The sequence below is a fragment of the Diadema setosum genome, chromosome 11, assembly GCF_964275005.1.
Source record: "Diadema setosum chromosome 11, eeDiaSeto1, whole genome shotgun sequence".
In the NCBI taxonomy this organism is placed as follows: domain Eukaryota; kingdom Metazoa; phylum Echinodermata; class Echinoidea; order Diadematoida; family Diadematidae; genus Diadema; species Diadema setosum.
In genome coordinates, this window is record NC_092695.1 from 5,276,937 (window position 1) to 5,289,284 (window position 12,348).

The 12,348-nt window shown below is 36.1% G+C and overlaps 1 protein-coding gene across 1 annotated transcript; it reads right to left on the reverse strand.

The window, feature by feature from the left end:
• Window positions 1-1,709: 1,709 nt before the first annotated feature.
• On the reverse strand, window positions 1,710-11,615 carry LOC140234968 (CD209 antigen-like protein A). Its single transcript, XM_072315005.1, has 2 exons — window positions 11,483-11,615; window positions 1,710-2,143 (listed from the first exon to the last, which is right to left on the reverse strand). The coding sequence occupies exons 1-2, from the start codon at window positions 11,613-11,615 to the stop codon at window positions 1,710-1,712; spliced, it is 567 nt and encodes a 188-aa protein (XP_072171106.1).
• Between the last annotated feature and the right edge of the window lie 733 nt (window positions 11,616-12,348).

The window sequence follows — 12,348 nt, forward strand, 5'->3', positions numbered from 1 at the left end:
GAGCCTCTTTTCTCAGTTCACACTTTTCCTGAGTCTGTACTTTCTTTCCAATATTAAGATAGGTTAGGAGAGTCCATTTGATTTGAGTTATACATAATTTTAAAGCTTAAGGTCTGCTAGTTCAGAATATGGTCTTAACTAAAAATTCATGTCTGGCGACTTTTTGTTTGTTTTGAGGTGCAGGGTCACAATTGTAGTAAACAATGGGCGTTCACATTCCTTTGAGAACGGCGAGAACATGCTTCCCTTTAGAACGGCTAGAACATGCTTGCCGAAACGTCGGGATTGGGTAGGCCCTTTTCAGGGCCACTCACATATTCCAGAAAGAATACGTGGCGCACCGTGAAGCCTTCCACCACTCAACATTCTACCACCACGGGAAGCCTTCAAAGATTTCATCATACGTAGTAAACAAGTTTATCTTGCCATTAGACAAGGTCTTATGTGTGTGCGAAAATGTGTGAATCAGCAATTACCCAACGTTTGACACAAAATTTGCCATGTTCTCAGATTTTACTGCTCCTCGTCGTCTGTATTCAGACATTTCCGTATTCTAATTCCATCTCTTTTGAAGCATTGATTAAGAAAGAAACAGTAATTGTGCAAATGATTTCTGAATAACATTTTCATGTCGCCAGACCCAAAGAAATAAAAATAAAGAAATCACAAAATGCATTGTATCATAAACACTTGGAATTCAACTGACTATTTAATCTTCGGCAGAGTCAACGAAGCACTTGCCAGGGGAGAAAATGCCGTATCTTCGAAGAAAATGTCGGCGGAGCAATTATTGTCAGCGGAGTAAAAAAAAAAATGTCGGCCGAAGTAATAAAAAGTTACATTTTATGAAGTACACATCACCAAACTCAAAATAGAATATACTCTTCAAAAATCACAGCAACAACAAATATCGGTGATTTAATATCCACGTGTAAGTTGTGGGAAGTTATATCTTGAATGCATGAACGTTGCAAAATCCTTCTCTCTCTCTCTCTCTCTCTCCGTCTCAGCCTTTGCCAGTCTAACCACCATTAGAACTTGCAAGCAAGTTGACATAACGACAAATAAATTACTCGAGACGCGTTCACAATGTGCGCTAGTTTTCTTTATTATATCAGTGATTATCATATTATACATTTAATCGCATTTTCTCTAGATGCGCTGATGGAAGCACGTTTCGTGTTACGTTGTTATCGTCCATTTGAATCTGTTCTCAAGTCAATTATTCATTTATTTCTGATTTATCAATTCATTTGAAATAATTTTAGGGACAAAATTGATAATTGAAATACAGAGGACAGCTACTGTTATCGAAATAATATCTAGTTCTGAACACATGCCAACGAGCTTGTAAGATAGTATGTAATGAGGTACACCCCACATACACAAATCCATACAACAAAAACAATCAAACAGAGGTTAATGGACTAGTGTGCGTGATATCTGGCTTTCTTTTTAATGCGAGAGGCTCACATCATCGCAATGTACAAATGTGTAATCTGAGACGTATCCACCCGTAACAAGCAGAATAACAATTCATAGCATGATGTGAACGCACAAACATAATGTAGTTACATAAAATATGTGAATTATGTAAGTACTCATTGACATAATTATTAAAATATATATTGTGTCTACTCATGCGTTGGATCTCTTTTTGTCTTTCTCCCTATTCATTTGTCACCGGCCGTCAATTCCGCTTTTAAATACTAGTCCAATGGGTGGTACTCGCAGACGAATGGAAGCTCATCTGCACAATACAAGTCGTTGAGTTTTCTCCCACGGAGTTCAACACAGTCTTCGTCAGACCTATACCAGAAATTATAAACGTTGTCAGGGTGGCCAGCGCCCCACAAGGAGCTGGATGTGCTCAGCGATCCACCAAAACCGTCCCAAACGTAGGTCCCCTCGTTAGAGCGATCATTGAGACCGGTCCACACACTACCAAATTGATCCAGTTTGTAGGTAGACATGACGAAATTTCTCACGGTGGCGACCTCCGCATCGGATTCAAACTTTACCAGTTTCCCGCCGATTTCCCCGCAGGCATCTCTCGCAGCAGTCCATTCTTTCTGGTCCCCGCAGTAGATGTAGCAAGCATCACGCCCAGCAGCTCGGGGTGGCCAGTTTGCTGGACAGGCGTCTGTCAGTAAATCACAGTGAAAGAAGAAATCCGAGTCAGATTCATAATTATCCATTAGTTAAAACATCGAGGATTTCATACGCTTCAGATCATGCCTAACTTCTATTTTGGAATATTTTAAGCTAAGCAGTTCTAACTGTTGTACGGTATCCAAATCAATCACGCGACTCTGTGATGCGCGATCCTTACTTCCTCCCCCACTCGAGCGAAGTTGCAGCAGTGCTCATGCCTCTCGAGATCTTGCGCGCAACTGCGTGTGGTACACACTGCATGCATGCATACACTCCCCCAACTGTTGTGAGTGCGTCGCTTCGGATATCAACATATCGAACAAAGATGAAGATGTGCCATGGACCTACTACACAAGGACATTCACCGTATTGTTAATCAATTCATGCTCCTGTGCATCCCAAAAGCGTCACAAAGACATTTTTAACATGCTTCACTGCTTTGATCCCATGGTCGAGACGGAGACGAAGAACAAAACGGAGATTCGAGAAATCTAAATTGCCATGATTGCCATCTGTGATCTCAATATTTCACTTTTTTGCAGTCTATTCCAGAGCGAAAGAGGATGATAATTGTAGTAAACAATGGATGGTGGAACGCTTGACGGTGCACCACGTATTCTTCCTGGAGTATGTGAGTGGCCCTGAAAAGGGCCTACCCAATCCCGACATTTCGGCAAGCATGTTCTTGTCGTTCTCAAGGGAATGGCCGTTCCCATTCCCTTGAGAAAGGCGAGAACATGCTTGCCGAAACGTCGGGATTGGGAAGGCCCTTTTCAGGGCCACTCACATACTCCAGAAAGAATACGTGGTGCACCGTGAAGCTTTCCACCACTCAACGTTCTACCACCACGAAAGCTTTCAAAGATTTCATCATACGTAGTAAACAAGTTCATCTTGCCATTACACAAGGTGTTATGCGTATGCGAAAATGTGTGAATCAGCAATTACCCATCTTTTGACACAACATTTGTCATGTTCTAAGGTTTTGCTGCTCCTCGTCATCTGTATTCAGACATATCCGTCTGAAAAGGCACATCAGCAACACAAGGTTGAAATGAGGGAAACGATTCTTTTGTAAGTGACGATACATGATCACACAATGGTTATTGTCCAGACACCTGAATGTACACATTAAGATGCACATAATCAGGTGGCGTTGGTGATGATGGAATCAAAAAAAAGACTTCCGTTCCTAGTCCACGCGTAGTAGACCCATGGTCAGGCGTACAGGTGCTCGAATAAGTTTCGACAAGACAACAAAAAACTGCTTTCCAAGTACCCAACCCTGAAATAGAAAGCAAACGTTGTGCAAAATGGCTGAATGGCATCGGCATAGATAAATCTGATGTGAATGCAATGTCCATGACGATTTAGGTAATCATGCAACCCGAGGGTGCTCCATTCCTCAGTTGTACAGCCCGTTCGCGAAGGGACCGCTGGTTGCATTTAATAGTAATCATGTAGAAATACACACCATGCACACTTACCATTTCCGATAATCACGTTACACCTACCGTATGGCTGTTTCGCCGTTCGTCAATTAGATTTTGTACGTCTGTTGGAGATGTGTAAATGAATCGTTTTAGAGAGTTTTCATGGAATTTGAAAGTCGAAAAGGAACGGAAAAAAAAGTAAATTTGAGTGAAAAAGTACGTCGGGCGCGAGTTTTCTCGGCGTAGTACGGAGTGCATCGTTTTCGCGCAGAACGATATTAGCAATTGCAATTGATTGTAATAATCTCTAATTAGCCGCTTACCGACAACACCGAGTACTACTTTTGTAATACATGTAATATCCGTTGCAATTGCCAACGTGTCTGAATTTTAATTCTTATTTTTTTCAAGCTTGTATTCATTGTCAGTATTATGATTATTATTGTTTAATATGATTATGTCCATAGATACTACCACTATGAATATACTGACAGATACTGTGGATCCTGCTGTTAGTGCATACGCTTCATTATCATTGTCTACTTAGCCTGAACATTTGACATTGTTAAACTTCGATCCGCAATAGCCAGGAACAATTTGATAACGACAGACATACAATCATGCAGAAGAAAATTTACAATAAAAACATATCAACCCAACGTAATTATTTTTGTTTTTCCATAAAATTTCATTGATTCCATACTCAGAACAAATTCATGACAACTGAAATCACATATTACAAAATCAACGATTCAGCATAACACAATCATTGTGAAATCAAGTCAAGCTCTACTTTCAGCAAATAAGTACATTCGTAAAGAATATACAATGCACCGAAAAAAAAAATGCTCACTTACGTTCCTTATTAAGATCAAATCGAGTTGTACTTTCAGAAGGACAGTACATAAAAAAAAAAAAAAATACTTGACTCGTCATCGATCAATACACACAGAAAAGTGTAATCGACATTCCCCCTTTATCACCCCTCCCCCATGTAAACCAAAATACCCATCAAACCATTCTTCCTATACATACCTCCTCCCCTCCCAACTGCCCTTCCCATCCCTTCCCCCTTGCCCGTGGACATCTGGCTCTGGGTCATTCCATACTTGTCTCTATACTATCAAATTTTCCCATTTACTGAAATGAATGGTTAAAGTTCCCCTCATTGATGCTAATTTCTTTTCCTCAATCATATCCTCTAATATATATATATATATATATATATGAAGAGTTTGTTTGCAAAAACCGATAAGTCCATATTTGCCAAATGGAGATATTTGCGATTAAAGGTCAAGAAAAATAAAGAGAATAATAAGATATTTTGTGCTTCTTTTGACCATAACTTCAAAAATATACCTTTATATGTAGTGACCAATATATCATTTGAAAGGTATTATTTTGTACTTCATGACAGAGATCATAGCTCAAAATCTTTAAAAATGGACTAACGGTTTTTGCAAACAAACTCTTCATATATACATATATATATATATATATATATATATATATATATATATATATATTTCATTTCATTTCATGACGGCGGTTTTCCATATTCTCTAGTTTTTTTTTTAAATCAAAGATTTAACCAAAATTAAAATAATATTATGATATAACAATAATTGGTGTTTTCCCATATTTCCCTCCTTCCTCCTGAACAGAATTTCTTCCCAAGCACAATGTTTAAAGTCAACTTCATCTATCATTCTCTCACAAAATTTCCAGATTAATTTCACATGCTAACAAGTGTAAAATAAATGTTTTGTATATTTCATCTTCTTTTTCACAAAAAGAGCATATTGTAAGTTACTTTCACCAAAATCGAATCAGAAAATATGAGGATTTGTATAGACAATACCATGCACGAGTTTAAATTGAAATTCTCGTAATCGGCTATTTAAAGTACATTGTCCTAGCCTTAAAAATATATTTTCTATCTCCTTGACAGAAAACCCATAATTTCTGCACTGCACTTTCTTTTTTCCTCAAGAAATTGCAAATACATTTGTTTTAATCTTAAACTACTAATGTCAATTATTTTAACTCCTATAATAAAATCATTTTCCAAAATATCTGTTTTTTTCTTTTTCTCTCATATTTCTCGTATTTCTCGTACTTACTTACACTTCTAATAAATCCCTATGAAATTGTGGAGCTTTCACTTTCAAAAACACTCAATGTCTGGTAAATAATTACACAAAAATATAGATTCTCCGCCCATGTCTCTGGTAACAAAATTAAAATATTGCTTCCATGTCATATTTCAATCTTTATTAAGAAGTTTCTGAAACCACATAACTCAATGTGATTTATCTAAATCAACAAAATTCATCATTTTTACCCGCCTTGTTTGTAATGTTGAAAATTGTATTTTTTTCTAATTTCATCTCTTTTTCCTCTCCATATAAAATCAAAAACTAATTTATCTAATGAATCAAAAACCCATCTGGGAACTGGAGTGAGAGAAGTACTTTCAGTAATTGAATCTTTCCCATCAAAGTTAAATCTCTTCGCTTCCATAAATTTAACAAGAGATTCTATCTTACTCAAAATTTCTTTATAATTCATAGTTTCCTTCGTTCCCTCATCTAAAGAAAAGAAAACCCCTAGTATCTTCACAAAATCAACTGTTTCTCCAAAATTAATATCCAATTACAAATGCTTAATCCAAATCGCAATACTTTGGTCTTGTCCATATTTACTTTTAATCCTGATTTTTTTTCCAAACTCTTCAAACAACACCTTTAACCTATAAATTGATTTCTCATTATGTATAGAAATAGTCATTACGTCTACATATAAAATTGATTTAATTTCCTCGTCTCCAAACTTTATTCCTTCTACAAAATTATGTATTCGTAATCTGTGTGTCATTACTTCCATACATACAATGAATAAATAAGGAGACAACGAGTCACCCTGTCGAGCGCCTCTCTCCACTTTAAAGTAACCGGTAGAAACCCCCTTATTCAAAACACAACTCAAAGCATTTGTATACAATACTTTTACCCACTTTTGAGATGACGGTCCAAATCCAAAAGAAAGCAAAACCTTTTGAAAAAAAAAATGATGGGAAATAGAATGAAAAGCTTTTTCAAAATTTATATCCAATAAAAACCCTGGTAAATTGCAATAAGATGTATGCGATATCATTATCATCTATAATTCGAATAGCTTCCCCAATATTTCTTCCCTCAATATAACCTACTTAATCTCCCAAAGTAACTTCATTTAGAACTTTTTGATAAAATCTTTGTTAAAATCTTATTATCTACATTAAGGAGAGATATTGGTCTATAATAACAATAAAAAAAGAATATTTGCCATCCTTAACAATTAACTTGATTACTGTTTGCTTCTGTAACGATGACATTTCCCCTAATTTGTATGCCTCATTTAAGGCTGCTCTTATTACTCCTCCAATCTCCGGCCAAAATGTGTTATAAAATTCAGTTGTCAGACCATCATTTTCCGGCGATTTATTTGATTTCAAGTCTTTCAATATCTGTATACACTCTTCATTACTTATCAAACCTTCACAAACCCTCCTCCTTTAATTTCTTTAAATCTTAAAAAAAAAATGAATCCCAATCTTCTATATCCTTTCTATCTAATTTACTATACAATCTACTATAAAAATTCCTAATTTCTTCTGCTTTAAATTCTTCATCACTTCAAATAACACCATCCAATATCTTCAATTTCTTAATAATACTTCTATTTTCATTCCTTTGCATTAACTGTAATCTCTGTTGTTTACTGAAAAATACTGTATATTTCATTTTATGTTTCTGTGTATCTACATTGCTCAATGCAATCACCTATGTTTATCTATTGTGTACTGTTATCCACTTATTTCACTGCACTTGATATTCTTTGTCTTTGTACTTTTTGAAATTTGTATTCAAATTGTTTCTGATTGAATGCTGAAATAAAAACAAACAAACAAACAAACTGATTAAAATATCGTGAATAATTTTGTCCACTTTAATTCGCGATCGAATCTTTATTCCTTCATTTGCATAATTGAAGACCTGAATATAAGAACGACCAAAGTCCAATTTTTGGCCAAATTCAGTTTGTAGCTTATGCATGGACTCATCTTGTGTATAAATGATATATCCTAATTACCCCCGAAAGTGCCTGAAATGAATGAGTTAAATCTTATATGAGTGTAAGAATGAAGGACTTGGGTAATTCTTACATTCATATCATAGCGCCCTCTCTCATCCTTTTCTCATCTCTATAGGCTCTATAGCAGAATATCATGTATAATGATTCAAAGAACGACCCAAGTCCATATGATTCAAAGAACGACCCAAGTCCATCACACAGAATGGCCTCTCCACAATTAATGTAATTGTCATAATAATAAATGCTCTAATTTGTATATACAATGTTGCCTTCCCATCACAGCTAAATAGAATATTATGGGACAAATAAAAAAGATATGACTTTTTTTTTTAAAGTTTACTCGAAATGATCTTCCATGGCTTGGGTCGTTCTTATATTCAGACACTCAATTATAATATTCCCTTAATTCCTTTTTTTTTTTTTTTTTTGGTGTGTTTTCCATTTTTTCCAAAATCTCCTCACTCATACCATTCACAAGCATCTGTTCTAAATCCCTTACTTCTTTTTCCAATTTCTTTCTTAACATTCCCTTTTCTGTTGCCAATCTTTTACAAAATTTTTGTGTAAAACTGTGTAACTTCATATTCATAAAATTCCATAACAACCTCTTATCTTGTATTTCCAAACTGAATTCATTGTTTAGTTTAATAATTCAATTTTTAATCTCTGCTACATATACTTGACTTTCACAAAGACTACTATTACATTTCCAATATGATCCTCTCTTTTTTTTCCAATTTACTTCCTGTTTTATCATATAAATGCAAAAATATTGCATAATGATCCGGAAGAATCGCTGGAATTTTTTATTTCACATGTTATACTTACTTCATCCAAACTTTCGGGTATTATTCACTAATCCAATTTACTTTGCATAAAGGATTTTTTTTTCAGTATAAGTAAATTGACTTTTCAAAGGATGCCTAATTCTCGAAATATCAAAAAATAAATGCTTTTCTGACATAAATTCCTCAATTACTTGATTAATTCTAGTTGAAGTCCTATCAACAGAATATCCCTAATTATTAAGATCTCCGCCTACTATAACCGGATGCCCTTTCTTGTCAATTTTAGAAAGCGTTTTACAAACCTTTTGCCAAAATATCAATTGATCACTTTTATGATCTTTTGTAGGGTAATAAACATTACCTAGTACCAGTCGAATGCCTTGTATCTTACAATCTATGAACATATATCTACCTTCACTGTCCTGAAAAAACCTGAAACACATCAAAGTTCACCATTGGGAAGTTTTAACACAAGCACCCCTCTACTGTCATTAGAACCATGACTAAAATAACGGGGGCCTTCCCACACTGACCAGCATCTGGTACTAAATACTTCCTGTGAAAGCACAATATCTGCACCTTTCTTTACACCACAAAAAAAAAAAAAAAAAAAATGTCTACCCTTTTCGCCCTGTCTCTAATTTCCTTAACATTAAGTGAACATATGAAGAGTTTGTTAACAATAACCGATAAGTCCACATTTGAAGAGTTGAATCACGGTCTCTGTCATAAAGTACAAAATATTACCGTTTAAATGATATATTGGGCACTACACGTAAAGGTACATTTTTAAAGTTACGGTGAAAAGAAGCAAATCTTTTCTTGTTATTCTCTTTATTTTTTACTTTACCTGTAATCGCAAATATCTCCACTGGGCAAATATGGACTTATCGGTTTTTGCGAACAAACTCTTCATATCTTACAATCAATAAACTCTTTTCCAGATACGTCTGTATTACTCATTGTTAAGAATATCCGAAATATATCTGAAAAACAAACCCGTACCAAAGGACGAAGTTGCCCGGAACCATGCCCACCTTTTAAAATCCAAAATATTCCAAAACATCTTCTCATTTAATCCCTCCCCTAACTACACTAACTTGTGGTTAAAAACCGAACAAGCTGCTGTTTCACAGACTACAACCATTGATTATGATTGTTAGAGCTTATCTATCTATATAATCGGTGGTAAATCATGCTACACCGACACAGCATGCTATTGGCGTACTTTTGAAACAAATACACTTTTCTTCCGTAATTGGTTTTGAAATTTCATTTAACCGTCAGATGTGGTCCATCTTAACATTTTCGATAGTCATAAGAAATGTTCACTGACAAAATGCGGACAACAAACAAGGGGAGCTATGGGTCCGAGCAGCTCCGCTCGCTAGCAGCGATCATACACCGTACACCGTATCGTAGAAGTGAGGGTCTTACGACATCGGATTCAAGTTCGCGACGCATCGCATTGCGGAAGAGAACAGTCTGGCTCACATTATTTGTGCGTCTCACAAAATAACAATGCTACAAAACAAAACAATTTCCTTCGTACATTCAAAAAGGTTAGGGTACTTTTCAGCTTTTCATATTTTGTCTTGCGTTTGAGCATAACACGTACTGTGTAAGTTGTTATTTTCGCGAGCGTTTAATTTTCTCCAATTTCGCCGAAACCGTTGGACCGCGAATTTCAGAACACGCGAAAATATCGCCATGCGCTCGGGTAATGGTGCACTTGCGATAGCCTCGGTGTCAGTTCGCGAAAACGTCTCGTGAAAATGTCTGTGACTTTCCTCATTTGCGAAAATATATGTACGTGAAAGTAACTGATACAGTATGTGCATCCCGGAATCCTTCCTTGAGAGGGAGAAGGTGAGATATGAGAGAGGAAGCGGCAGAAGAGAGAGAGAGAGAGAGAGAGAGAGATGGAAAGAAAAGAAAGAGCTGTAACACTGTCTTTTCAAGAATGAGTTATAAAAAAAAGAGATTCACAGTTGAACAGTTGTTTGTTTGTTTGTTTATTTTTAGCATTGAGTAACTATATTGTCTCCAGTATGATCTTGGCGGATATTGCGGCATACACTTTCGGTCTCAGATAGATCAAGGTAAACAAGTACAATAAATGAAACCTTATGCAGTGTAGGTCTATACATGTGTGATGTTGACTGACTGTTTTTGGTAACGGGGTATCACGACGTTCTTTTTCTTGTTCATCAAGGTCAAAGTTGTTCCTACTTGTATACGGTGTTTACCTATCGTCCTCTCCCATTTAGTCAGCATAAATAGTAGTCATCTACAAAAACAGCGGCAATGACAGCAAGACTATGAAAAATGATTTTGAGTAAAAACACTTCATGTTTCTGATCCACATAGAAACAGAAAGAAAGTAGAAACAGCGGGAGTTGGATATACTCTCTAAAAAAAATCGAGTGAAAATATTCACTCTTAAAAGAGTGAATACAAAAAAGAGTGAATTTCGAGTGAAATTGGAGTGAATTTTGGAGTGACGTTAGGGATCACTCCAAAATCTTCGAGTGATCCATGACGTCACTCCAAAATGAGTGAAAATGAGCATTTTCACTCAAAATTCACTCCAATTTCACTCGAAATTCACTCTTTTTTGTATTCACTCTTTTTAGAGTGAAAATTTTCACTCGATTTTTTTTTTAGAGAGTAAGGTAACACTTTTAGGTGACAATAGTTTTCTTGTAGACAAAAAGAAAATATGTAATTGTTACTATGCTAACAAACCGTAAAAAAAGTCGGAAATAAAGAGAAAAGAACAAAACTACTATTTCTCTTCCCCCCACCCCAAAAAAAAAAAAAAAATGCCTAGGACTTTATGTGTGTAGCTTACTGTAAATGTTAAACCAAACCAAAGCAAAGCACAACAAACAAACAAACAAGAACAAACGAGTCTCAACAACGTCCTATGGGGTTCAGATGTGTTTGGTAATGACTGACTTCACTTACCGTAAGGGCAGGTCTCAGCAAGGGTGTATAATGCATGATCTCTGTCCTCGTTGGACACCTCGGTTTGGGAGATGGTGCTATTGACACACACCAGCAGGGCAACGACAAAAAGGCAGCAGGAAGGACGAGCCATCTTTTATCTGTGATAAACATTAAGCACGTACACAATAGTGACAATTACTACAGAGTGGATCAGACCTTCAGTTCCTGTTCATTGCACATGGTTGGCAAATCGTTAAACCCAAGTGTTGCCCTGATCAAACTCAGCGCCGTTATGATCAATACCCGATTACCGATATCCACATTTCTATCCTTCCTTTACCTCGAATCGTATTTGCCATCCCATTGCGCAGTATCCTGTATGCAATATGTTATGGAAAGCATTGAGTAGGTCCTCCACGATAGGCGATTTATTTCACACAAATGTTTTCTTGTCTACATTGGCGTTGCTACGAAAGGAGTATATAGAAGATATGTAATAAGGGTCTCATCGAACATTTCAATAGCAATCATTCAACACGTCTTAATGATGTCACTGATTTCAAAATTCCACCACTGAGTGATCAGATGCCATTATTGTAAACCTGCATGGGGAATTCATTCTGAAATTCTGAAAGTACCGTCGTGCTACGACTCCTCTGCATGTCTAAAATCAGTGCCTTCCAGTGGTAGTAAGCCTTATTGATGACTATTTATAATTTCGGTTTCACTGAAGTCCTAGATACACTTGGATTTTTATTTCCCTTTGGCGATCAAAAACAACAAGGATGGTGTATCACATTTCAAGTGCATTTGAAGAGCTTAATTCCAAAAGGCGTTAAATCTACTTTTGGTCTAAAGTTCGCGTAAATCAAGTTGTTTTTGTT